Source organism: Coloeus monedula, assembly GCF_965178545.1.
Source record: "Coloeus monedula genome assembly, chromosome: 16".
Classification (NCBI taxonomy): domain Eukaryota; kingdom Metazoa; phylum Chordata; class Aves; order Passeriformes; family Corvidae; genus Coloeus; species Coloeus monedula.
The window spans coordinates 7929543-7956772 of NC_138796.1; the positions used below are offsets into that span (position 1 = coordinate 7929543).

Consider the following 27230-nt stretch of genomic DNA (forward strand, 5'->3'; position numbering starts at 1 on the left):
GGAGAAACTGTCCAAAACTTGGAGGACTCTCAGGCTTGCCTTCCTGCCCTTTGTCAGCATCCTCATGGAATGGTTTAGGTTGGGAAAGGCCTCTCAAACCATCAGTTCCAACCATTCCTGGCACAGCCAAGGCCAGCACTGACCCATGTCCCCAGGTGCCACATCCACACAGCTTTGAAATCCCTCCAGGGCTGGACAGCCCTTTCCAGGAAGGAATTCTTCCCTAATATCCAATCTAAACCAACTAAGAGGCCTGCCACTAAAATTTTTGTAGGAAACTGGAGTAAAATCAGGAAGAAATGATCTGAAATTGCTCCTCTGATGCTGAAAAGCTCGTTGGGATTCACTGCTCTGTGGAAATGCTTTTTGGCCTTCAGTAAAAAATCCTTAAGATGCTGGATTGTCTTCATGGCAACTTCCCCCTTTAAGGAAGGAAGGGTTGGAAAGATGCTGATAATTCAGAGCAGAGTAGCAGGGAATTCTTGCCTTCTGTAAAATGATTCTTTCATTTCCAAGTGGTCCAACACTTCCCTAACCAGTCCTGGGGCAGTTCTTAGCCTGTCCTGTGTTAATGTGGAATTGTTGCCTCCAGCAAGGAGTCAACGGATCAACCAGCACCAAGAGGGATTTTCCATAACAAAGATGCAGTGCAGGATAAAAGTGTCAAAGTCAGGAATTCCGAGCCACATCCGGGCTCGGCAGGAGCAGGACAGGAGGAGCCTGGTTGTGTTTCAGACCCAAAGCGAGCGACTGATCCTCAGTTCACACACAGAACGTGGGTAATGAAGTTAAAGGGATAAAATTTCCCAAAACAGGAATATTTGCTGCTATGTCTTGGGATCAGTGATGAAATAAGTTTAACTTCTCTGGCACTGGATTTGTCTCTCATCCCAACCCCAATCCTGGGGGTTTTAGAAGGGGAGTGTGCACTGAGCCTGTCTGTCCATTCTTCTCCTGACTTCCTGTCCTTGGAATCAGAGAAGCTCTGAGGTTGGAAAAGCTCTCCAGGATCATCAAATCCAAGCTGTGCCCAATCCCCACCTTGTCCCCAGCCCAGAGCGCCGAGTGCCACGTCCAGGTGTTCCTTGGACACCTCCAGCAATGGGATTCCAGCAGCTCCCTGGGCATTCCAAATGCCTGTCAGCCCTTTCCATGAAGGAATTCTCCCTGAGAAGAAAGGAGGAGGCCAGGAGGTCCTGACCTGGAGGGCAGGGGGAGTGCTGAAGTGTGAGATTTGGGGATAGATGTGTGTATAAATACATACATACATATATAAAACCATAATCACTCCGCTTTCACTCCGTTGCTTCTCTTTGACATTTTTTCCATTGAAAATCTGGAAGCGGTGCTTATCCCTAGAAATGCTCGGCAGTCAAATCCCATAATCTGTGGGAACTCTGGTAGGTGGCTCATATAGCAACAAATTAAAAACCAGTTGGGAAGGAGACACATTTGGATCAAACCCAAATGTGGGGTGTGGGACAGCAGTGGAGAGGATTTGGGTCCCTCTTGCTTTTAGACCTGGGATTTAGGCCTGGAATTGCAAAAACCTGACAGTGCAATTTGTAATGGGTCAAAGCCTGACCCAGACCAAGGACAGGTTTTAGTGAAGATTGTGCATTTCTGTGTTGGTTGATTCCTCAGTAGGAACTGACCCGCTCCCTTTTCTCCTGGTGCTTCCAAAAGCTCTCTGAATTTCTCTGGGATTCACAAAACGATCTCCTGTCTAAATCAGAGCAAGTGCACAGAGGTGATTATTTTCCTGTGTATTTTTCTGCACTAAACAGCAGAGATTAAATCCTCATGCAAGTATCCAATTAAGGAGTTAACAAGAAATTAAATTCATAATGGGGGGAAACGAAATATTCTTGTTGCTGCTATTGAACGAGAATTTTTTTATCTGTGCCTGTGATAAATTTTTGGGGAAAACTGCACAAATGAGTATTTTCCTAGGAATAGCTTAACAAATAGACTCTACTTTGACTTTCAGACTCTACTTTGGGGCAGCAGGAAGGACTGGATGGTTCTTGAGGTCTCCTTTTTCCATTAAATGATTTATAGTCCTTCCACACATCCCGATTTTGGCTTTTCTGTGCCAATGGCTCGGTATCAGGAAGCCCCAGCGAGGTGATCCTGTCCCCATGCTAAAGACAAGCTCCAGGTAGCCCCTCGCCTGTGTTTAAGAGTTTCCAGCTTGTTTTTGTCCCTCCTGGACAAATATCCAGCCTGTGCCATGGAATATGAGCTTCCTCTGCCTACTGGATGTTTGTAACAATCTGGGATTTCAAAAAAAACCCGAACCCCAGCCAAACAAAGAAGCCCAACCTGTAAAAAAGTTACGGCTGGAGGTGCCCGTTTTCTGACAGAGGGGTTTGGTAACGGGGCAGGGGACAGAAATGTGAGGAATAATTGGTTTTGGGCCTAGAACCAGGAAAACTACTTTTCCAAATTAATCCAGCGAGAGCCATGAATCCACTGTATTTCATATCACACTTCATAAAACTCCAGTCATAATCCATAAAAGTGACATTATTAGATTAAAACCCTCAGTTCCTCCTAGAAGGAGCTCGCTCATTAGACATGCTGTAGTTTTATAACCTCAAAGTTCCTCCCCAATTACCATGATTAATACTGGGCTTTAATAAAAAATTTCTCCCCATCACCACAGGGGTTGATCCCATCTGGTTGGTGTAATTGGGAATTCCAATATTGTCCAGCAAGGGAAAGACACTTGGGGAACACAAATCAAGGCTGAGGATGGGAGCAGCAGAGGATGGAGGTCTGGAGATCCAGCTGGGTTTTGATGGTGGTTGGAGCATGGAAGAGCCAAGGTGATGTGGGCCAAAGGCTGGAATTGCTGTGGGAAGCATGGATGAATTCTCCTTCCTCGTGCAGCCGATGGGAAGGAGCAGGGAAGCTCCCCGCGCTCTGCCAGCAGGGATCTGCCCTGGGAAATCATCCAAAATTAAACATCCCACCCAGAACTAGCACAGCTCCACACTGCCAGGGGGAGCAGCACATGGAAGCTCCAGAGGTTTCCTGTGGGAAAGGCAGGATTTGGGGAAATACGTGCTGCCTGCTGAGGTTTGGACGGCAGTGGATCCCTAAATCCTGGGAGAGGCTGCGCTCACAGGATCAGCGCTGTGGGAGACACGGGGGTTCAGCTTCACCCTGGGTGCCATGGACACATCAGTCCCTCTGCTCTGCTCTGCTCTGCTCTGGTGACTCTCACCCGGAGCACTGCCACCAGCATGAGGACATGGAGCTGCTGGAGTGAATCCAGAGGAGACCATGGAGATGCTCCCAGGGCTGGAGCCCCTCTACTCTGGAGCCAGGCTGGGAGAGCTGGGGGTGCTCACCTGGAGAAGAAAAGGCTCCAGGGAGAGCTCAGAGCCCCTTCCAGGGCCTAAAGGGGCTCCAGGAGAGCTGGAGAGGGACTGGGGACAAGGGATGGAGGGACAGGACATAGGGAATGGCTTCCCACTGCCAGAGGGCAGGGTTGGATGGGATATTGGGAAGGAATTGTTCCCTGGGAGGGTGGGGAGGCCCTGGCACAGGGTGCCCAGAGAAGCTGTGGCTGCCCCTGGATCGCTGGAAGTGTCCAAAGCCAGGCTGGATGGGGCTTGGAGCAACCTGGGATAGTGGAAAGTGTTGGGGTTGGAACTGGCTGAGTTTAAGGTCCCTTCTCACCCAAACCATTCCATGAGGATGAAATAACATAAAACTCACTCTAAAAGCCACTTGCTGGGACACCACCCCTCAGCATGTTTGAAAAATCCCGTTTTTTGGCTTTGAAGCAGGAATTCCTTTGAGGTTTGTCCTTGCAGATCCGAGGGGTGCATGGTCTCATCAACCCTCTGTGAGCAGGAGCTGGCGCGAGCTCCGAGCCTCAGCCAGAAGCGCTGAAATTAAAAACGTGTCGGCGCCGTGATTCCTCCACAGCCCAGAAAACGCCAAACTCATGTTATTTTTGAATCCCCTGATTTTTCAGGGCTGCTGGAAATAAGATCTCCTGTTCTGACTTCCAAGCACTAAAGAGAGGTGAATCACTCCTGAAAAACCCTCCTGTGGACCACCCAGGGGCTCCTGCAGAGCTGGGAACCAGAAGTGGCAAAGAGCAGAAGGATTTTCTTGACACAACTGCAACTGCATGAGGCAAAATCACCTCGGAACAGGAGCAGAGTTCCCCAAGTGAGAGGTGTGATAATGAATCCAGGCTGATTAATATGCATCGAGCTGAATCACATTCAGGTCAAAGGGTGAGCCCCAAACCTTGAGTGTAACACGTTCCCTTCCAAGACCCAACATCTGTCTGGAATTCAGATAGAAATAGCTTTTTTTCCCCCCCTCATAATTATCCAACTCAGCATAAATTATTATTTTTTTAACTAAATAATAGTTTGGATTTTTGTTCCTTGCTGTGATTGGTCAGAGCTCTCCTTTTTTTAACGATCTGTGACTTTCTGGAGAGTCCTGCTGGGGTTTTAAAACTTGTAACTTGCAAATCACCATGTCAAGAACCATGGTGCCAGTCATATAAAATATGAAATCACACGTTCTTAACATTTATTTGTTGTCATTTTTAATGAGAAAACATGGGGTTTTTTAACAGAACACTGGCTGAAAGTCCTCAGACTGAAATTGTCCCTGTGCTGTTGATGTTCATACCGTGGAGTGGTATTTTGGGAGACCACATGCAAGATACTCTCCTAAACGGCCAACAAAAGCTAAAATTGAACCAAAATAACGCCTCTTAAAATGCACACTTCTATATTTAATGCTGCTCTTTCATTAGAAGTTCCAAGATTTCCTCCTGAAGGGTTTCAGGAGCGTTGCTGTCACGGATCCCTCGGAATAAGCAGGAAGTGGGTGATTCCTGTGGGAGCACTGTGGAAATCGGGTCACTGTGGAAATCGAGTCGCTGTGGAAATCGAGTCTCTCTATCCCCTGGCTGATCCCTCGTGGGCAGAGCTCACACTGTAAACCAGGGGGACACATTTGGGCTGGAGCCTGGGCTCCAGGAAGGTTTTGCCATCCTGGAAATCCAGCGAGGTCTGCGTTGGGATGCTAAAATCCATCACCGTGCATTTTTGTTGGCATTTAGGGAGATCCAACGCTCTCTGCTTCCTTGTTTCCTGTTTAGGTGCTCCTGATCATAAGTGGGAACCTGAGTTTCCTGAACTGGCTGACCATGGTGCCCAGCATTGCCTGCTTTGACGATGCCAGCCTGGGGCTGCTCTTCGGCTCCCGGCTGAGGGAACGGGTGGCACGGATGCAGCTCCCAGGGCCAGAGGGGGAGAGGCTTTCCCTGGGTGAGTTATTCCCAGAGAGGGAGAAGTTGGGATTTTGGTGTGCTTGGCTCCAAAGCTTTCATCTTCAAACCAGAGCTCTGCTCCTCTGTGGGCAGAGGGTGCCTGCACCTCGCAGTGTGAAGCTGGGGGTTGTCCATGAGGGTCTGTGGGACATTGCTGGAGGGGGGGACGTTGCCATGGGGACGTGGCTTCTGGGACGTGTCCTCTGCAGGACCAATGTCACAGCAAATCCAGGCAGTTGCAGCTCTGGAAAGTCAGTGCTTGCTCTGCCCCCAGTAACTCAAACGCAAAATAAGAATGTGGAGTTGTACAGTTCACCTTAGGGTTTTGTTTTGAACTTCTTTGTTAATTTTGGCTGTTTAAAGACAAGGATGAAACACCCAGTGCAGCTTGAGGTGGGCTTGGAAGCTGGGTTCTCACATTGGCTCTCTTTCATGGTGTGATGAAGAGAAGGCTCCAAGGAGACCTCAGAGCCCCTTTCAGTTCCTAAAGGGGCACCAGGAGAGCTGGAGAGGGACTGGGGACAAGGGATGGAGGGACAGGACACAGGGAATGGCTTCACATTAACAGAGATCAGCGATAGATGGGATATTGGGAAGGAACTGTTCCCTGTGAGGGTCCTGGCACAGGGTGCCCAGAGAAGCTGTGGCTGCCCCTGGATCCCTGGGAGTGTCCAAGGCCAGGTTGGATGGGGCTTGGAGCAGCCTGGGATAGTGGGAGGAGCAGCTGCTGGTGGCCACCACTGGTGGTGTGGCGACCATCGAGGTGGAGAGGGAATTGCCCAGGACAGGGAGGAGGAGAACTCCTGTTTGTACCATGAATATGAAAAAGCAAATACAAGGGGGGTTAAGACTGGAAAAAAGGGCTCGAGGTGGCTGATTTCCCCTTCCAGAGGCAGTTTCCAAGCAGCCCTGATCCAGGAGAAGCAGCACTGGGATGTTTCTCATGAGGCTGCGTAGCAGATGGAGAGTGGTGTTTGCAGCATTTTTATAAACCGCATATAAGCAACAAATTGCCTGTAATATCAACAACAATCACAGCTGCTGGGGTTAAATATCCCAAACATCTGTCAGAGGAAGGAAAAATGTCAACAAGAGGCAGCATCTGTCTCCAGTCTTTTCTACCAAGAAGCAGTTTATTAACCAAAAATGGGAGTTCCAGCCATGCAGCTTCAGTAAATCTTGTGTCTTTTATTTCACATATTTTGCTGGAATAAATCTTTATTGGCTTTTCCCCTCATGGAGCTTTGCTTTAGAGCCTGTGAAAGTCTCAGACTTTTCCTACCAACTCCATTTATGCCTCCAATCCCAAGCAACACTGAGGCTGCACCTTTTTTTTGGGAGGAGAAGCCAAAGGGAGTCCCTGTGAGGGGGAGGCAGATCCTGTTTTGAGGAACTCGCACCTTTTCAGTGATGCTGTCCAGAGAGTCTGAGCCAGGGTGTCCAAGCAAGGACATCATCCATCCATCCATCCCACTCTGGGTGTAGCCATGCCCCACCCTCAGAAGGGGTGGGGTATCTGTAATATCCCAGGAATTTGAATTCCTGCGTATTTTCTCTGCTAAGGAAGCAGGGGCTATTGAGCTGGTGCTGATGGGTGCCAGGAGGCTCAGAGGAACCCTCAGCCCTGGGCCACCAGAGCAGAAGACAGGAGGGTCCCCAGCCGTGTCCTGCTCATGACCTGATTTTGTGAGGCCACATCCTTGAAGTGTGTGTTTGACTCCTACTGAGGCCTCCACTTCCCATCCAGATCCCACTGGCTCCTGTCCCCAGGTTTTGCTCCATCTTTGCCATCTAGGTTATTTTTTTCCCTGAATTAACTCCTTTTTCTCTCAGATTGAGCGGCTGTGACCCCAAGGGCCTGGAGACAGGATGAGAATCACCCCTGCTGAAGGATGAGCAGTCCCTGCATGGCCATGGACTGCTGAGGAGCCAAGTGAGGGCTTTGTGCCTGTGCCTGCCCTTGAATTACAGGGGAAGAAGTTCAGCCCATCTAAAAAACCCCCCAAAAATGCCCCAAAACCTCATACACAGCAGCACAGGGGGTGAGGGAAGGCCCGATTCAAATGATTCTCCAGAAATGTTCTCAGACTAAACAATTATTAATAGCTTCTGAGAGAGGTTCAAATAAACATCCCTCTCCTGCAGAGATAAGGGGAAAGCTCCACGCAATTGCTTTGAATCTGATCCTTTGGCTGTTAATGTTAAATAAATTGAAAAGGGCCATGAGGGAAGCAGCCCCTCGGGGGTCACCTCTGCTTATTTGTCCGATCGTGGCGGTGTCTGCCCGGCCTGGGATCCAGCCCAGCCCCGTGCTGCTCCTGCAAACCCCATCCCAGAGCACTGGCAGAGCAACACACATCTCCTCCAGGAATGGTGGGGAACAGGCATGTTGCAGAAGGAAAAGCCCTCAGGATGGGGAGAGCGTGGGGCAGCAGGAGGAGGCAGGAGCGGCCCCAGGACTCCAGGCCCAGCTCCCAGAGCAGGAGGCTGATCCTGAGCAAGGTGCAAGTGCCAGCTGTGGTTTTTCCCCTGTATTAAAGCCATGATTAATGTCACATTTTAGACATTTTTCCTTTTAGCCCTTGCTCAGACTATTTAGAGAAAGGCAGATCCCAGCAGCGATAGCGGCCCGTGGCAAGGTCGGGGTGATTACAGTGGGGTTTTGTCAGTGGTGGGGCCGGCATGGGAGGCCCTGGGAATGGGAATGGGAATGGGAATGGGAATGGGAGCAGAGCAGTGAAATCACCTCCCTCTGGTCTGGTTTTGTGTCCCCCACAGGCTCCTGTGTCCGCAGAGTGCTGAACATCTCCTTGGGCCTCCTGATCATCTACCTCAGCATCCCGGTGGTGCTGAACCTGCTCAACTCCAGACAGGTCATGAACACCTCGTTCAACCCCCTCAGAATCGTCAACACCTACGGAGCCTTTGGGAGGTACAGGGGCTTTAATGGCACATCCCAGACCTCTGCCCAGGGTATTCCAGAGCCAGACATTCTGTGTGCCTTAAACCTAAACAGAAATCCTTCCAGTAGACCTGGAATACGAAGGAGATGGAGAAAAGGAGCAGGTTTCTTTCCCACTGAATTTATTTTCTTTGACATTTTTCTTTGACCTCTTTTCTTTCTCAGTTAGCTCATTCTGTCATTCTGTCTGTTCTAGGCTTGGAGTATCTGTTCACGAGAGAGATGGAGAAAAGGAGCAGGTTTCTTTCCCACTGAATTTATTTTCTCTGAGCTGTTTATGAGTCAGCTCATTCCATCAACATAGCAAATGTAAGAGCAGGATGAAAATATCCATAGGAGAGTTCATCCAGTGGATAGACTTCACCCTCCCCAGCCCTCTTTATTTCTGCTGAGCTTCTCTTCCCCTGCACTCCTTTGCTCTCCCTCCTGGAAACATCCACAGCAGCTCTTGGTAGCAGATTTTAGGCCAACAAAAGGAAGTGCTTTTTCCATCTTGGGGAATTCATTGCTCCAGGAATGGACACCAAAGTAGGAATGACCTCAAAAGAGAAGATTTGAGAGGACAGGGCCATCTGCAGCTCAGGGCTGCAAGGTGGGATGGACAAGGGAAGCATCTCCAGCTGTGTTTGGAAACACACTGGTTTGGGCTGGGTTTTAAGGATCCAAATCTGGTTTTTTGGGGGACTAAAGCTTAGGTGAGCCATGGCTGGGCTCAGCATAACCCCTCTCATGTGCTGTCCATCCCAGCCTCTTCCAGCTGGGAAAATGATGAAAAGCAGAGCTGCATCCTCAGGTTGTTCCAGGGACAACAACAAGGCTGGGCTTCTCTGGAGGCTTTGCCACCACCTGCTCAGGGTGACCATGGGATGTTCTCCAGAGCTCTGGGATGGGCTCTGGACGAGGCCCCAGAGGAGAAGCCAGCAGTAAATAAATACATTTTGCAGAAGGTGAAGCAGTTTGGCTGTCAAAGGTCCAGCGGGGCGGGTGGTGAAGAGGAGGAACGAGTCCCACCACAAGCACTGGAGATGCTGAGGACTCATCAAATGAATATCATCTTTTCCTCAGTTTTTCAAATCACAGACATTTCTGTGGACAGAAAAAAATGAGAAAAAAAACATTAAAACCATCAACACTACTTGTGGAAAATGCCAACATTTCCTCTTTTTTTTTTTGAGAGAGAGAAATAACCCCAGAAGCTCTTTGAAGGCTGGAGTGGTGAAGCTCCAGGAGATTGTTTTCTTTGGGTTGTTGTTCTTTTTCTTCTTCAGTCTTTGGTTTCTGTTTCAACAGTTACCAGACCCTACAGAGCATGGGCTGCAATGCTGCTGTAAGATGTTTGTAATTCCAGCCTATGTAAACCAATAAAAAGAGGATTGCAGCTTATAATGAATCTCCAATGATGTGAAACCTGACAGGTTTTGAATCACACAGTAGGACCGTGCTTTTATTGGTAATTTGGTGTCCCTGATTTACAGAGTGCTCCTAAGCCTTGGGCAGCCAGCCACGGCTCATAACTCAGCCCAGGGGATAATATGGAACTTGGCTGGAGAATCCAGAGATCTCCTAAATGGAGGGAACAATTATAAGAGGAGATAGTCAGCATTCCTTGGGTTGGGAGCATCTCTCCCTGGAAGCCATCGGGGCAGAAGGTGGAGGTGGTGTGTTCCCTAACTTTCAGTTTCTTGGGTTGGAGGAGGCAAAATCAAAGTAGAAAAAAAATCAAAACGGTGTTGGCAGCTGGAGAAATTTGCCAGGCAGGTTTCTGTAGCTCCGTGTTCCTCATGGAAAGCAGCTCCTTGGAGCAGGTGGGTGTCTCTGGCAGGTCACCCAGGACTCCAGGGTGGTGTTTCCATGGTCTGGAGTTTGCAATTCCCACTGCTCTGTGCTGGGAGCACAGCTGAGCCACATGGGATTAGTCACGACCTGCCTCTGTTCCAGAACCACAGACCCACCGTTCCGTAGGAATCATCCTTATGGATCAGCCCTCCCTCGGGCTGGAGTAGCTGCAGGTGGTAGGAGGAAAGGCATGGAATTTGACTGTGCTGCTGGAGAGAGGAAAGTCCCAGGATCCAGAGGTTCTCTGGATCTCAGGATCCAACTGTACCTCCAGCTGGGCCAGTGACTCGTGTTCCACATGGACTCTCATGAACCCGAGCTTTTAGTTGAGATATTGGTGAGACATCCTTCTCCGTGAGGGAGGTGATGCTCTGGCACAGGGTGCTCAGAGAAGCTCTGGCTGCCCCTGGATCCCTGGAAGTGTCCAAGGCCAGGCTGGATGGGGCTTGGAGCAACCTGGGATAGTGGAAGGTGTTGGTGTTGGAACTGGATGAGCTTTAAGGTCCCTTCCCACCCAAACCAGTCTGGGATTTTATGATTTTCCATGACTTGAGACAAATAACAACATCCCGATGTATCCCACAGCATCACCAAGGAGAGGACAGAAGTCATCCTTCAGGGAACAGCCAGCCTGGATCCCAGTGATCCCACTGCAGTCTGGGAGGAGTTTGAGTTCAAGTGCAAGCCCGGGGACTTGAGGAGGAGGCCGTGCCTCATCTCCCCCTACCACTATCGCCTCGACTGGCTCATGTGGTTTGCTGCCTTCCAGGTAGGTGCCTTTGAAAGCTTGGGCCTTCCTTGACCAGGAAAAACAAATTATATGGATTTACTACGTGTTGGATTCAGGGGGGAATGTTGGAAGCTGTGGCTAAGTTCATTATGTTAAAAAAAAAAAGCAAGGACAAAGGTTGTGTTCCTAAAGGATTGTGGTACTGTAATGAAACTTTTGGTAATTTGATGTGAGGTTTTTTAAGGGTTTCTTAGCAATACCAAGAATCGCTGTCAGGGACACCCCTGGGGACAGCAGCTCTCGTTCCCTACCTGCCCACACATGGACATTGGTCCCTCCACATGTATTCCCCACGTGGTACCAGCAAACAGGTGACAGCCAGAAATTAAATAAGGGGGGGGGAACCATGAAATGTTAATTCTTGCTTAGCTTATTCTGCAAATCTTACCCACATGATGTGGGCTGGGTTTTACAAAACTGACTGACAGCAGTGGTGTGAGGCAAACCCATGTCAGAGTATCCCAGGCTTTTCTCTTTGTCCCTGCATCCTCCCCTGGAATATCTTCTTCCCTCTGCCCCAAACTCCTGTGTTTGCTTTCCCTGTGGCATTTTCATTTCAGCGCCTTTGGGATTCCTGGGCCATGACATCAGGCCACGGTTGGATATTTACCCCGCTAGTTTGTGTGTGCTGGAATTTCATTTAATCTGCATTAGGTCTGCTTATCCCTCAGGAAAACCACAGCCAAGGTCCAAACTCCAGCCAGGAGCAGTGCCCGGAACTGGGGAATGGAGCAGGGGGTGGATGGAGCTGGTGGTTGAAGTCAGGCTGTGTTTTGGGAGGGCTCTGGGTGCGGAGAAATCAGCTCTCCCAGGCAGAAGTTGTTTCTGAGGTGAGAAGAAGGTTCTGCCCAGGGCAGAAATGTCCTGAAGGTTTAAAATAAAAGGGATTTGAGTTTTAAAGCTGAAGAGGATGGGACACAGGTCCTGCTGTGCAGAGCAGAGTGTGGGCCCTGCCGAGGGATGCTGGAGCCAGGTGCTGGTGTACCCGTGAGGAGGAAGAGGAAATAACTCAGCCTCTTTGCATCTTTATTGTTAAATTCATTATTATTGATGTTTATTTCATTATTTGTAGTGTTTAATTCATTATTTTTAGTGTTTCATTCACTGAAAGCTTCCCCCAAGTGTTCCCGTTCACCTCTTGGAGTGTTGGTCTCTTGAGGTGTGTTCACAGCAGCTAATTAGCAGTAATTATTGTTGGGAGTCTCTGTGCACAGGCAGGGGGAGGTGCATCTCTCCCACGGAGTGAATCTGTCACCCTGGATCCCATCTGTCACCTCCCACTACTGCAGCAGCACCCTTGGAATGGGTCTGGTGCTCCTTCCCAGCCATCCTACTGCAGCATTCCCACATCCCTCCTGCCACTGGGACTTTCCATGGCTCCCTCAGCACACACAGAAATCTCCATGGAGCAATTTCAGATCCTGCTTAGAAGAGCTGTTAACAAAAGGAGGAAAAAAACCCTCTGGAAAGTGGGAAGTGGGGATGACTCGTGGAAAACAGTGGGAAGGCGAGTTGCCTGGGCACGGCAGTGAGCCCTGGATGCTCAGGCATGTAAATACCTGCTTAAGCATGGAAGTAAATCCCGTTTGGAATGGCCTCTGGTCGGTTGGAGCCCTGAGAGCTGCAGATCTGCTGCCAGCTGCCCTCCCTGGGCAGCTCCTGCACAGCTGGAGAAGTCCCTGGGTGTTGTTTAGACTTTGTGTCCCCCAGAGCTGCAGAAAGGATGAGAAGCAGGAGCTGAAAGCCCAGGAGGAGCTTGTGAAGCCAGAGGTGTTGTGCAAAACCCGTGTGGGAGTTTGCAGAGTCCATAAAACCGAGTGAGTTCAGCCTCTGGGTTAGATTTCAGTTGTTTTCAGAAGCTCTGGGTTGTTTCTCTGGCCCCGCTCTCCCAGGGCTGCGTTTGCACTTCCCTGGCAGTGGCCAGGTACGGAGTTGACATTCCCAGCTCTGACAGGCTGTGGAAAAGCCCCGGGCTTGTGGGAAGGATATTTCCCATCCCTTTGTGCTGCTCCTGACAGGCTCCTCTTTGCACCTCATCAGCACCTGACAAATGACGCCTTCCTGCGCTCCGGGATTGCCGCCGAATTTTCCACCTTGGGTTGGCTGCAGGATTCACTGGGAAGTTGCCTCCAACCTGGCCTTGGACACTTCCAGGGATCCAGGGGCAGCCACAGCTTCTCTGGGCACCCTGTGCCAGGGCCTGCCCACCCTTTGAGAAGGGAGGAAATAATGGCTGAAATGGCAGAAAATGATTGAATCCCACAAAAGCGAGGTTAAGCATTAGGAATAACTTTTCCCCCCTTGACACTTCCATGTGTTAGTGCAGAAACATCCTGGTTTTACAGGAGCTGGTGACAAACTGTTAAAGGTTTATCTGTGCTCCAGCTACTGATGCCAACCCTCCTGTAATTATTTGACTTCTGGTTAATGCTGGAATTTCAGGAAAAGCCCAACACTGAGCTGGGCTGGCACAAAATCCATTACAATTTCTGCATTCAGCACCGCTGGTCAATAACAACCAGCAAACAAAATACTGCTCATACTTCTGGGGCTTCGAGTTGGTCAGTTCTGCTGGTGCTGGGATGTCTTGGATTCTACTGAAGTTGGATGTTTATTGCCCCAAAGGTTTGTTGTCCACCAGTGGAAAAGGAAAAATCAAAGGGAAAGGCTTTTCCCTTCCTTATTGTGGCATGAAGGGTATTTATTCTGTTTGAGGACGTCATGGAAACACAAAGGCACCCTCTTGGTGCTTATCAAATAATACCTGCTCCAAAATAACAAAATATTGCTGCACTCAGATTGGTTTTAAAGCCCAGTGTGTGTTGGATTGTTCCTTGAAGCTGCTCCAAAAGTCTCTGGATGTAAAACCACTGTGGAGCAGCGTTGGGATGCTCTGAGATGCAATGTGTGTTTTCCAGAGATGAGGTTATTTATAAATAACCTTCAGCTGCTTTCCTAAGAGCAGAGAGAGCCTCCAGGGTTGGTGCTGTGAGGTCCTGGCCTGGGTGGTAACAGAGAGTGAGGGAAACTTCAGGTTATGCATGAACTGGAAGAGCTGAGGAGAAGTAACCCCGTTTATAGAGAAGGCAGGTTTGGTTTTTTGTAAAATTTGATTCAAGCCTCCTGTTATCTCAGCCTTGCAGCCAGAAGGTGCTTGGAGGGAAAAGCTGCCCGGAGGAGGAGGAGGTGTGAGTGTCATAATCAAACCTCAGCCTCGTGCTCCCTGTACCCAGCTCAGCCTTTTCCATTTCCTTTCTTCCCCCTTCTCCAAACACAGGCCTCAGCTCACTTCCATTTTCCATTGCAGCATTCTGGTCCGTGTGCAGCAGGGAAGGCTTTGCTTTCCTCCTTTTCACCGGGATTATTGTCTCCCTGTGATTGTGAAGAATTCCACAGGCTGGCTCACAGGCAGCCTCACCTCCAGCAGGAACAGTGCCAGGGAAGTGCCCAGAATCCCAAACCAGCTCGATATCCTATCGTGCCATGGGCTGGATAAATACAGAGTGAGACCTTGTCCATGCAGGGAATGATTCTTGCCCACAGTGGCCACTGTGTGTCCCCCCCTCTGGAACAAAGGGACTTTTCTTCCCCGAGCCAGAGGTGATATGGGAGCTGTGCCAGGTGCGCCCTTTCCCTGGATAGGTGGGATCGAGGAGCTGGCTCCCAAAGTCTTGCTCTGCTCTCTCATGCAGCCTTTCATTCCTACCTCCTTCAGGGAGCAGCTGCTTTCCCAAGGATTTTCTGAGGGATGGCTTTTAGTGAGTAACGTTGGGCTGGAGACACGGCTTTTTGGGAAACTAATAGAAAAAGGGGATGAAATTAGGAAGAAATTCTTCCCTCTGAGGGCAGAGAGGCCCTGGCACAGGCTCCCAGAAGAGCTGTGGCTGCCCCTGGATCCCTGGAAGTGCCCAAGACCAGGTTGGACAGGGCTTGGAGCAACCTGGGATGGTGAAAGGTGTCCCTGCCCATGGAACTGGATGAGCTTTAAGGTCCCTTCCAACCCAAACCATTCCATGATTCCGTGTGGGTATTGGAGATAATGAGAATGGACCTTCCTTGGATAAGCTGCTTGGAGAGCAGGATGGTAACAAGTGATGGTGAGCTGCAATTACATAAAACAACAAAGGGGGACATTAACTGTGGCCTCCTTTCTGTGGGACAGGGATTGTTTCTCCTGATAGCTCAAGTTCCCTAAACAGCAACAGTTGAAGGTGCTTAACTCCAGCAGTGCAAGCAGCAGCGTGGGTACAGGGTGAGGATGCCCAGGATGGTGAAATTCCATGGTGGAATTCCCGTGTTACATCCACAGTGGGTCGGCAGTGACACAAAAAACACCCCTCACACCATAACACGGGAAATGGAACCTGCCCTGCCCCTCTGGCAGCCACTGACTCCGATGTGAAACCACTCAGGGCTCCCAAGCACGTGAAATAATAACCCCGGGCTCCCGTGCCAAGTTTCCAGCTGTTCCCACATGTGCATCTCGTCCTGACCTCCTCCTGCGCCCGTGCCAGCCCCGAGATTCCATAAAACACCACACTAATCCCCAGTCCTTTTTCATTAAATGACCAATTAAAGCTAAAGGAAAAGCCTCCTTATTATTATTATTTCAGTTGGGAACATGTTCCCTGTAGCGCTGGGGGGGTTCTGTGGGTTTTTTTGGGATGATAACGTTCCCTTGGCTCTGTTATCAGCAGTTTGGTTGCTACTGTGGCTGCTTTGCTCCGGCTCCTCGCTGGGGCCTGCCTTAGCAGAGCTTTGGGTTTCAATTCTGTGCAGTTATTAAATTCTCCTGGACACCAGCGAATGTGTTCAAGGTGAGAACACCGTGTTTATTCCCTGGAAAAGTGTCGGAGTGGAGAGGTCAGGCAGTGCCAACAGCTGCAGGGAAGCCCCGGGGCAGCGCTGCTCGGGAGGTGGGTGGTGACGCTCAGCTCCTCGGTGTGGCTGGGACGAGGAGCAAAACCCCTTCCCAAAGTGGCATTTGGGGTGAGAGTGGTGTGGGAAGATGGGGGGAAGTGTCTGCCCGAGCACTGCACGAGGCTGAAAACCATCAGCAAATCAAAGCTCCTGGGGTCTCAGCACCAAGTGCCAGAAGTTCTTCGTTAGTCCCCTCTGTTGTACCTGAAACGGGATTTTCGGGGGTTCTGGGTGCTTGTACCAGCTGTAGGGACAGCTGAGGATGGTCTGGCTGGAGAGCTGCCCCTCGCACTTCCATGGATCTGCATGGAATGTCCGTGAACACAGAAAGGCTTCAGCTTCAGGGTTGTGTAACTTTGAGACCCCTCAGCTCTGCTCCCCCTGAGCCTTTCTTGAGTTTTGCACTTGGGTTGGCAATGGGGTTTTTGTGTGTTTAGGTCCCTGAATTGCTTTCTGTGCTAAAACAGAAAGAAAACTCAAAAAGGTGAGAAAGGGAAGTGTTTTCCTCCCCCGGGGGGGCTGCACCTCCCCAGGAGTGCTCTGGGCAGGGTCAGACAGTGACTGCTCCCTGCAGTGGCTGTCTGCTCACTGGTTCCCCAGTAACCCCAGTATGGATGCAGCACGGGCTCTGTGTGGCGTGGGGGGAGCTCTGGCCCCAGTGGAGGGCAGGAGCAGCCGCGGGAGTCGTGATCTGTGTCTTGATGGAGATGGAGCAGCCCAGGGATCCATCGCTGTGCAGGATCAGTCCCGGCTGCTTCTCGTGCTCATTGCAGATCCAAACCCTAAAGATGACCCCAAAACAGGCCTGCCCACCTGCCAGCAGTGCTTGCATCTAGCCTGGATTCTTTTTTCTGTTATGATTAACCCACTGGATGGTTCAGGCTCTGCCTGTCCTGTTTTGCTCACTCAGAGCTGGCACCATCAGCCGGATCCCTCTGTCCTGATCCAGTTCAGAGCTGGATCCCTCTGGGTCCAGGGACAGCGGAACCCCTTGGAGTGACGCTTCCCTGGGTGCAGCCCACATCTCCTGGACTCTTTTTTGCCCCCCTTTGCCGCGGTATCACTTTGCAGAGTAATGAGTTAAGCAGGGTCGTTAGCGCAGCTCGGCTCCCGCTCCCGGCTCCAGCGAGATCCAAAGCTCCGTGCGGGAAGGGGGGTGGGGGCTGCACCGGCTGGAAATTTCTCACCGCAGACTTCGCTGGGGCCAGACATGTTGTAAATTTTACAAGAAAAACACTTTACAAACCAGAAGTCCAACTCTGGTGCGCACGGAGCTGCTAATTAACAATTTGGAGACCATGGGAGCCGGGGAGCCGATCCCACCTTCCCGGAGCCTCCCGGTTCTCAGTCAGGCTCTGAAGGTTTGGGGGCTTCCGTCAAGCTCCAGCTCGGGGAGTCTGGTGATTCCCGTTTCCATTCTCCTGTTGCTTCCCAGCTTTCACACAGGAACCCTCAAATCTCCCGGGATCTCCTGGAGATGATGTTTAACGTTGTACAGGGCACTGGGATGTCCGCAGAGACTCGGGACACTGAAGGTGTCACTTGTGATCTTTGATCCCTGCAATTGCTGTTGCACCTTTTGGGGGATCCTCTCTCCCAGCCAGCGATTCCCAGGGTGGCACCCACCTTCCCAAATCCCAGCCTGAGCACCTCCAGATCCCGGAGCTGTTGAGGGACACGGAAACTTGGAATGAGTCGCCCATGGGGACACAGCCAGGGATGGGGACAGTGCCAGCTCTCCCTGGGAGATGGGTGAGGTTCGTGTGGCACATCCCACACGATACCAAGCTCCTGCTTCCAGTGCTCCTTTCCCAGATATTTGTGTCAGGACCATGGTGGCCTCAGTCCCCTGTCCCTCATGAGAGCCACCCCCTCCTCCTCTGTGTCAGGAGGTGGCACCGGGGGTTGGTGGAGGGGGTGGCAGGCTCAGCACGGGGCTGGTGGGGAGCATCCCTGTCTCCAGCACCCATCGCTGATGGATGAGAGCAGATGGAAGGAGCAGGACGGAAGCAGGCAAGGGGGAAGAGTCATCATTTTGCAGAACTCGTTGGCTGAAATAACTGCGGTTTTCCTCTAACTCGTGATGAGCTGGGGTCAGTAACCCTGCGAGGTGGAGCTGCCCTGGATGGGCCTTTCCGCCAGCGCTCGGTGTTTTCCATGGCGTTTCTCTCCCGCTTCCCTTGGCGACGGGAATAACAAACCGGGCCATGAGGGAGCTCTGCAGAGCAGCTTCGCCTCGGGGCTGGGTTTTAGCGAGAGCCCTGCAGGTACAGCTCCCGGGTTTCCCTTTCCCACAGTGTCCCCTGCTGCTTGCACTCAAAAATCCACTCAGGAACTCTCGGAAAAAGCAGGAAAAGAAGAAATCTCAGGGAAGCCCAAGGCACAGGAAGCCACCATGGGGAAATGTTTTTAGGGAGCCTTAACAAGAGCGAAGAGCAGGATTCCTGCAGGGAGGGAAATCATAGGAGCAGGGAGTATCTCAAGCTGGAAGGGATCCATAAGGATCATCCAGTCCAGCTCCCTGCTTCCCTCAGGGCTGCCTAAATTCAGAGTCAAACTCTGCCACTGCAGCCTGGGCTGGGGGGCCCAGAGCTGCTCCAGAAGTGGCTCCTTGAGGAAGGAATTTGAAGAGGATGGATCACACAGCAGGAAATAAAGAGGAGACAGGAACTGGGAACAGAGAAGCCACTTTCTTCTGTTTTCCTTTGGATAACACCAGGGAACCAACCCAAACCCTTTTCCCAGGGGAAAGCAATCTGGATTTAAAAGGATGGATGGATTATCCACAGAAAATGTGCTGCTGTGGTTCCCCTGTGGGGTTTGCTGCTAAATAAACGGGTTAAATCAAATATTTGGGGGCAGAATTGGCAGTGAGATGAGACAAACCCAGGGAAGCTCTCCCTGCCCTCTGTCTGGACTTCAAGGACCCCATTGGATGTGTTCTGAAACACTGGGAATTTCATCATTTCCCACCCAAATCTGCTGAAATCTCTCCTCAAAAGTCTTTAATCCCAGTAACACCCCAGGAAAAGCCCAGCAGTTCCTAACGTTTCCCTTTCTTCTTCCTTCCCCAAGACCTATGAGCAGAACGAATGGATCATCCACCTGGCTGGGAAGCTGCTGGCCCAGGAAGAGGAGACCTTGTCCCTGCTGGCCACGAACCCCTTCGCAGGCAGAGACCCTCCAAGGTAAGCCTGGAGTTATCCCGAGGGAGCTGCAAGCTCCACGTTGTTCCCATCCCGGATGTGCACAGGAGGTCCCTGTTGGAGTTGGGATTTGATGGTGGAATTGAGGGTGGGTTTGATGGACACCAGAGTGCTGCCAGCACCTTGATTCCCCCCTGGAGGGGCCACAGGGACCCTCTGGATGAGCCCATTCCCAGGCAGCTCCATGCAGGGCTCGCTGTTGCTGCTCCTGGCCAGGAATGGTCCCTTCTGCAGTGGCTTCCTGCCCCTCAGCTTTAGGGCTTTTGCCACGGTGTCCTTGTGAGCTCAGCTCAAACCCCACCATTTCCGTGGATCTCCTGGGGCATTCCAAAGACAAAACAGCCCTGCAGGAATTACTGAGTTTGTGGACACTCGTCTTGGAATTGTTTGTGTTTTCAAGGAAGAGACAAAGCCAACATCAGCCAGGGAGAGGCACAGAGGAAAACTTCAAGGTTTTATACAAAAGGAATTTTGTCCCAAAAGCGTCCGTTTTGTTGATGGAGTTATTTTTAGCTGAGAAAACATTTTTGGGGCATTTTGGATCAACTCAAGTCACGTTCTGCTCTTGCTAATGTTTTCCATTTGAGGCTCTGAGGATGCACTGCAAACAGGGATGCAGGTCTGTGTGGAATGAAATTCCCCTTGGATCCTGCTGTTTTCCAGCTTTAGGGCAGTGCATCCCCCAAACCTGAGGAGAGGCTCCTTCTCCAGCTGAGGCACGGAAAACTGCCCACTATTACCAAAATGTTTCCTCTGGTAAAAATCACAGAATCCTGGAATGGTTTGGGGTGGGAAGGATCTTAAAGCCCATCCAGTTCCAACCCCAACACCTTCCACTACCCCAGGGTGCTCCAAGCCCCATCCAGCCTGGCCTTGGACACTTCCAGGGATCCAGGGGCAGCCACAGCTTCTCTGGGCACCCTGTGCCAGAGCCTGCCCACCCTCACAGGGAGGAGTTTCTTCCCAGTATCCTGCCCTCTGTGATGTGGTGGAAGTGTCCCTGCCCTTGGCAGGGAGTGGAACTGGATGATTTTTAACCTCCCTTCCATCCCAAACCATCCCTGATCCTGTGATTCTGTGATCCTGGACTGCAATCCAGGCTGAGGGGAAAGTTTGCTGCCAACCTTAGGGATCCCTTCACTCCCACCACAGCCCTGCTCCCTGCAGTAGCCGGGTGGAAAAAAAACCACCCTAATTTTCCTACCATTATTCCCCCCTCCCTCCACTCTAAAGGGAATTTTGAGACTTAATTATTTTCATTCCCTGCTAGACTAAATAATTAGGGGAAGGGACTGTTTTCCATAAGAACCTTGCGCTCCGTCCTCCACGGAGTTTGTTCTGTTAATGGAAACTCTACACCTTAAATAGCCAAGGGACTTTCAGAATGAGTTAATGCCTTCGAAATGAAATTTCGGAGACCAAAGTTTGGAGGGTTCTTTACAACTCAAAAAATTACAGTATTTTTTCAAGTGTGATAAACTTCAAATGAGAAACAGGTGACTGATTAAAAATGAGGGCATTGTTGAGGGCCCAGCCTGGCTGAGTGGGAAGCTTGGACTTCGAGGCCAGGGATGTTTGGGGAATGTGGATTTCCCAAATATTCTGGGGCAATGGATAGTTCCTAAAAGCCCAACCCTCATAAATCTGAACGGGAGGGCTTGGGCTGAGAAATTAAGAAGTGTTGAACACACCATGGAAAAGGCTGCAACAATCAAAGAAAGCAAAAATCAGGTTTTTCCCATGGGAGGGGGAAAAAAACCCCAGGTTTTTGGGTCTGTTCGGTGTCTCTGATGTTAAATCATGGTCACTTCAGGATTTTTATTCCAATTAAAGTAGCACTTTGTTGGAAAAGCCCCACCATGGATGTGAAAAGCTGGATTTGTAGTGGTGGTGGTGGTGGTGAGGGAGCTGGTGCTTCCCTTTGGATGCTCCCTGGCTGCAGGAACACGAGGGGAACGTGGAATTTGGAATTCCTTTTTATTGGATTGCCCTTTTATTTCCCACTTTAAAGTGACTGGACTTTATACCTGGGCCGGATTTCCAGGCTGTGTGAGTCCCGTGGATCCTGGCAGAAGGTGTGGGCATGGGATCCGTGGGGTCAGCCCAAGCCATGGGAAGAGCTTGGTCATATTTGCACTTCATAGAAGCCAATTTGGACCCTCCCCAGAGGGATAAAGGTGACTCTGGAGCTGTTGGGAGCAGAGCTGAGAGCAGGCAGGAAGTGGGAATTCCTGGAAAATCCAGGCATCACTGGGGTGCAGGTGGAAATGAATCTCTCAGATATTACCAGAATATTAATTAAATTAATTGAATTAAATTTAAAAATTAAAATTAAAATTAATTAATTTCTATGGTCCTGAAGGGAAGTTTAAGGGATTTTCTTTGGGGGAAGACAACCTCAGCATTTCAGGGAAGGCAGAGCTCATCCCAAGCTGTCAGGATTTCCCCCAGGCTGGGAAATCTGGTTTGCAGCTGCCTCTGGTAGCTGTGGAGCAGGACAGCCCCACATGTCCCATGGCCATGGGATCTCTCTTCCTTGGCAGGGTAAATTCCAGCCTTGGATCCATCTGGAGCCAGGTTTTCTTCCCCCACAGTTTGCTCTGCCCTTGGCCTTGTCCCACCCTCTTGAGCCTCCCTTTCTCACCCATCCAGAGAGGGAAAACCAGAGAGGGAAAACCCCACTGTGCCACTTCCGAAGGGGGTTTGGAGGCTCAGCTGCCCGTGGGATGCTCTGGCTCCGCAGTGCCAGACCTTGCAGGAGCCTCGGAATCAGCAGCACTAGAAAACAACCCCACAACTGCTCTGATTCCCCAAATTTGGGCCAAGGTGGATTAATTTATTCTCCCTCCCACCAACAGGGCAAGAACAGCAATGGTGGAGGCTCTGTTACTCTGATGAATTTGGACTTCCCACCACCTGATTTACAACAGAGCAGGGAACCTCGAGATTAAACACCCCCAAAAAACCCCTTCACCAACCCAAAAAGACACCCATGTTTTGCTTTCTTTCTTTCTTCCCTCTCCCACCCCTCCTTGCCTTGTCAGGCCATTAATTCTAACAGAAACCACCACTGGCTTTTTCCCTGGAACCCCTCAGCTGTTGCAGGGAGACAGCTGCACCCTCTGGAACTAATTACAGCTGTCTGGGAGATTTAGGCCTCCATCCCAACAACTCCAATATTGCTGCTAATTTTTAACACATCCAGTTGGGAGATGTCAGGAGGGGCTGATATACGAGCGACTCCCGAAAGCGCCATGGGGCAGCTGCTCCCGGGCATCTGCTGAGGGGAAAATATTGATTTAAAAAATAATGCTGATTATTTTTAGCCTTTCTGGCCTCCCCCTGAGGCCAGGGCCTTGCCCAGTCCAGTGGGGATGCCCAAAAGTTGGTGGCAGATGGGTCCTTGAGGTGGCTCAGTTCTCCCTCCTCCACCAGCGCTGTTGCCCTCCTGGCACCACTGTGGGATCAGAAGTTGCCCAAAGGGCCCTTTTGTCCCCTTTCCTTGTTGTTGTCACAGCAAAGAGGGTTTTCCACCTCCTGGAAGAGTCCTTGGAATGCCATCCAGTCCCACCCTTGCCATGGGCAGGGATATCCTCCACTAGACCTGTCCAACCTGGCCTTGGACACTTCCAGGATGGAGCAGCCACAGCTTCTCTGGGAGTCTGTGCCAGGGCCTCCCCACCCTCACAGGGAGGAATTCCTTCCCAATATCCCATCTAAATCCTTCAGTTTAAAACCATTTTGTAATGGGAGCTGGTGCCAGTTGCTTCCCAGGGAGCCAGGAGGAGCTGCCAGCTCATGTTTGCTCAGTAAATCCTGGGAAACTGCTGGTGGCTGGGATCATCCTTCCCGACCTTTCCGTGTCTCCTCTGACCCACAAATCTTGCTGATCCTTCTCCGAGTAGCTGTCACCACCTGGGACATCCTGGTGAGGTCAGGCAGCTCCTTCATGGCCTTCCCGAAGCTGTTCCTGTTTCTCCAGAGCAGGAATCGGGGAATCTCCTGCAGGTTCAGTTTCCAGCATCAGGGAGACTCCAAGACCTGTGGATCCCTTCCAGCAGCCAGGAGATCTTTGGGGGAGCCCCAAAACTGCCCAAACCCTGTGAGCCCTGGAATGATGGATTTGAGGGTGTCAGTTTGTAGCACCTTCCCTCCCTGAATCCCAGGAAGAGGGAGCAGGACCAGCACTAGAAGAGCTGGGAAATCCCGTAATTCCAGGATTGAGGCACCCAGGCAGGTTATAAACACTGGCAGAGCTTGTAAACTCTGTGAGCCCTGAAATGAGGGGCTCCAGTGGGTATTAAACGCTGCAGCTTTCACATCCTGAGCCTGGCAAGAAAATATTCCCCTGGGTTCCAGGTTTTCCCTCTTTCTCACATTTATTTGGGAATATATGGAGATGGGTTCCTCTTGGGAGATGCTCTGCAGTCGCTTAGTGAAGGACAAACCCTGAAGCACCAGAGTGGCAGGTGGAGGGATGTGTGGAGCAGGAGAGGGACTGCCATAAAATCAGCCTTTGAAGCATCTGTGGTAGGTGGATCCGGGTTTGGAGGTGGATATGTTTTGGGAATTCCAGAAAGCAGCCAGGCAGCACAGTTTGGAAATCTCCAACCATCCTGGAGAGGAACCTGTGGCTACCTGGAACCTCAGGGACGTGGCTGTTGAGTATCACTCCAGTTATTAACAGGAATTTTGTGCTCCTGCAAAGGAAACCCTGTGGGAAAAACACTTCAGCCTTTGTTTGGCTTTTCCCAGCCTCAGAAAACAGGGAAAAGAGGGACTGCAGGAATGGCCCTGGCTGTAATGAAGGTGGCAGCTGCAGGGCAGTGTTTGTGGGCATGAGATGCAGGTTTGCACTCCCCAAATTCCACTCAGAGCCCCTTTTCCCATTTATCTTCCTTCATCCTCAGAGGGGAAACACGGAGGTCATCAAATCATGGAATCATGGAACGGTTTGGGATGGAAGGGACCTTAAAGCCCATCTCATTCCACCCCCTGCCATGGGCAGGGACACCTTCCACCGTCCCAGGGTGCTCCAAGCCCCATCCAACCTGGCCTTGGACACTGCCAGGGATGGGGCAGCCACAGCTGCCCTGGAAAACGTGATGAGTGTGATGAACACAGAATCCAGGATCACTGAGGCTGGAAAAGGCCTCCAAGTCCATCAAGTCCCATCTGTGCCCGATCCCCACCTGGTCACCAGCCCAGAGCACCGAGTGCCACTTCCAGGTGTTCCTTGGACACCTCCAAGGATGGAGACTCCAAACTTCCCTGGGGTTTTCCCATGTTTTTGTAGGAGAATCATTCCTCTCATGCTCTCCTGGCTACCAGCAGGATTGAAACAGAGCTGTTGGGCTGTGCTGGCAGAACCCTTGAACTGGGTGCAGCTTTCCCCATGCCCTGCCCTCTGCCCTGCTCCCCAAAGCCGAGCGCTGATGGCAAATCCATCGGAGCCGTCCCTAATTGTTTCAGCAGCAGGAAGGGCCTTCCCGGCTGCTCCAGGGATCCCACAGCTGCGGTGCCCTGCTCAGTAGCAGGGTCTGTATTTTCCTAGCAGAGCAGAGCAGCTTTAAATGAGCACTGACATGACTTTGACAGTTTTATTTTGTGGGTATTTTATGGACTCGCCCGGCGACGCCGGCGATGCTCCCGGCAAAGGCGGCGCGGGCGCCGCTCCGGCCCTTGTCAGCATGTCCTACATCAAGGGGGACAAACCCCCCGGATCCAGCGGCATGGGCAGCTCCCAGAGTGTTTCCCGACACTGATGAATGTTTCTTTCTGCACTGCTTTCAAACCTCCTTTGCTGTCAGCTCCCGGAGCAGCCGGAAAACAGATGCGCTCGGAGCCGCGCTAGCGGAGCGGCCGCTGGCTGGGGCGGGGGGTGCTGGGGGAGTCAAGACTCCCTACTCCAAAATATCCAGGCAGAAATACTCCAGGATGGCTCTCAGAAAGGAAAAAGTCTTATTATTCCTGCTTTTATTATTATTCTTTCATACTTAGCTGTGGAAAGGTGTGAGGAGTGCTCAGGGCAGGGGTGTTAAAGCTCCTCTGCTCCTGCATCATTCCCGAGGCACATCTGGATACCAGCATTCCTGAATGGCATCAAGAGGAGCCTGGGAGCTTCCCAAAGCTTTCCCAATGTTGCTGCTGCCGGCTGTGGGCACCGCAAGGATGGATGGATGAAAGGATGAAGTACTGGGATGTGGAGCCGGCCTGAGCCCCTCGAGCTCATTTCTCCATCCAGAAAGGCTCAAAAACTCCAATGCCAAGGGAATAAAAACATGGTCCAAGCCTCTTCCCAGGAGTCACGCCAAGGCCTGAGCTCCTGTTCTTGTCTCCCACAGGTGGATCCGGGGCGAACACTTCAAGTACAAGTTCAGCCAGCCCGGGGGGAAGCACGCCAGCGATGGGAAGTGGTGGATCCGGAAGAGGATCGGCCCCTACTTCCCCCCTGTCAACCTGCAGGGCCTGAGGAAGTTCTTCAAGGACAGGAATTGGCCCTATCCCATGCGGGACTGAGGGAAAAAGCCAGCCAGGACAGGAGGGACCAGCTGGGAAGAGGGAGAACGGGCAGCTCCCTTGCGAACACCTCCTGCCTCTCTATTTTTTATCCATATCCTTGTTCACAGCTGTTTTCCAGAGGATTCCCAGCCAGTTTGCCCACTTGCTTTGTGAGCTGCTTTTTCTCACCTCAGTGACTGATTTCTTTTGCCAGGCTGCTCTGATCAGGAATTGTCACCTCTGGAATTGGGCAAAAGGCAAGCAAAGAGCCATGACTGGTTTGGGGGGAGGTGCTGGTGTTGCCAAAAGCAGCTGAATGTGGGTTTGAAACAAAAACAGGGGAAAACAAACCAGGAGGGATCTCTGTGGCTGTGTGGGCTGCGGATGCAGGCACAGGAATGCCCTTTTCCATGTTTTTCCCACCTTTCTGACCACATGTACTGAATGGGCAGCACCAGGAGCGCGTTCCTGGAAAGGGATTAAAGTGAACAGTTCTGGAATAACCAGCGGGAGCTCCCCTGGGTTTTTATTTTTCCTGGAAGTGCTAAAAAGGGAAAAAAAGGAGCCTCAGTGCCTGCCCTGCTGTGGCTCACCAGGGACACGGCAGCTCCCACAGGAATGGGGTGACAGGTGAGGAATGAGGTGAGTCCTGGGCGCTGTGGGATTTATTTGTGTTTTAGGGAGAATTTGGTGTCGTGTCCGAGTGTCTGATCCCCGTCCTGGTGATCCAGGGCCGTGAGAGGAGAATTCTCCCTCCCCTTCTCCCGTGGGTTCAAGGGTGCATTTGCACGGGGCTCCCTCATGGTTTCAGTGGATTTTCCTTCCAAGTTGCTCCTTCTCCAGTGGATCCAGCTCAGGACGGGATCCACCCCCCTGGATGGGTGACAGTGACAGGTGACACCCCTCGGGCACCCTCCATGGACTGGGCACGGCAGCCAGCAGTGCTGGCCTCCCCCTCCCCAATTTCATGAATTTCTCTTGCTTTCCAACCTCTGGCTCAGGGATAATGGATCCCAGACCAGCATTCCCATTCCTGTTTGCTGCTTGTTAAGCTTTTTTTTTCCCTTGTTTTTCAATCCAAGCTCCCCTCCCTGCTCCAGAGCGGTGCCTGGGAGATAACACCCATCCAGAGGGGCAGGCCGGGGATTCCACTGGAAACCTTTCCCTGGAACAAGAGTTTGAAAAAGAAAGGGAACAATTATTCCAAGGAAGGAGGAAATCAGAACCACGTTGTGGTATCTGTTCACTGCGAGGGGTTTTGTGGAGAAGCTTTTTATCCCAGAGCTGCAGCATTCCCAAGTCAGCACCAGGAATCCATGGGAAGGAAACTCCGTCTGGGAGCTGCTCCTGCCAGCTTTGATGTCTCTGAGGAGGGGAGGGGACGTGGGGACACCACTACAACCCATCCAGGAGGTCCCACCACCTTCTCCAGCAGTTCTGGAGTGAGGGTTTGGGTCCTTCAGTGAAAGCCATGATGGGCTGAGCCCCTGGAATGCCGCCCTTCCCTGGGCCATGTTTTCTGGCTCATCCCAATCCAGAGCCCGATCTCATCCTGCTCCCTCCTCCTGTTTCTCTGTGAGGTCCAAGGAGGTCCCAGAGCTGAGACAGGCAGCCCATGGCAGGGTGGTCACCCCTTGTCCATCCTGAGCAGCTCCGGCTCCACTGTGGCTGGAGGCATCTCAGGGACATTCCTGGATCCAA

General features: G+C 51.3%; 1 protein-coding gene across 1 annotated transcript in view; it reads left to right on the top strand.

The window, feature by feature from the left end:
- Positions 1-26032, top strand: part of LOC309578923 (lipase maturation factor 1-like) — a 98585-nt gene extending 72553 nt beyond the window's left edge. Inside the window, exons 4-8 of the mRNA XM_082291877.1 lie at positions 5144-5312; positions 8093-8246; positions 10698-10881; positions 18898-19010; positions 25373-26032. Of these exons, the coding sequence (XP_082148003.1) occupies positions 5144-5312; positions 8093-8246; positions 10698-10881; positions 18898-19010; positions 25373-25547 (795 nt within the window). The 3' untranslated portion in view covers positions 25548-26032. The remainder of the gene's footprint in view (positions 1-5143; positions 5313-8092; positions 8247-10697; positions 10882-18897; positions 19011-25372) is intronic.
- Positions 26033-27230: the final 1198 nt, after the last annotated feature.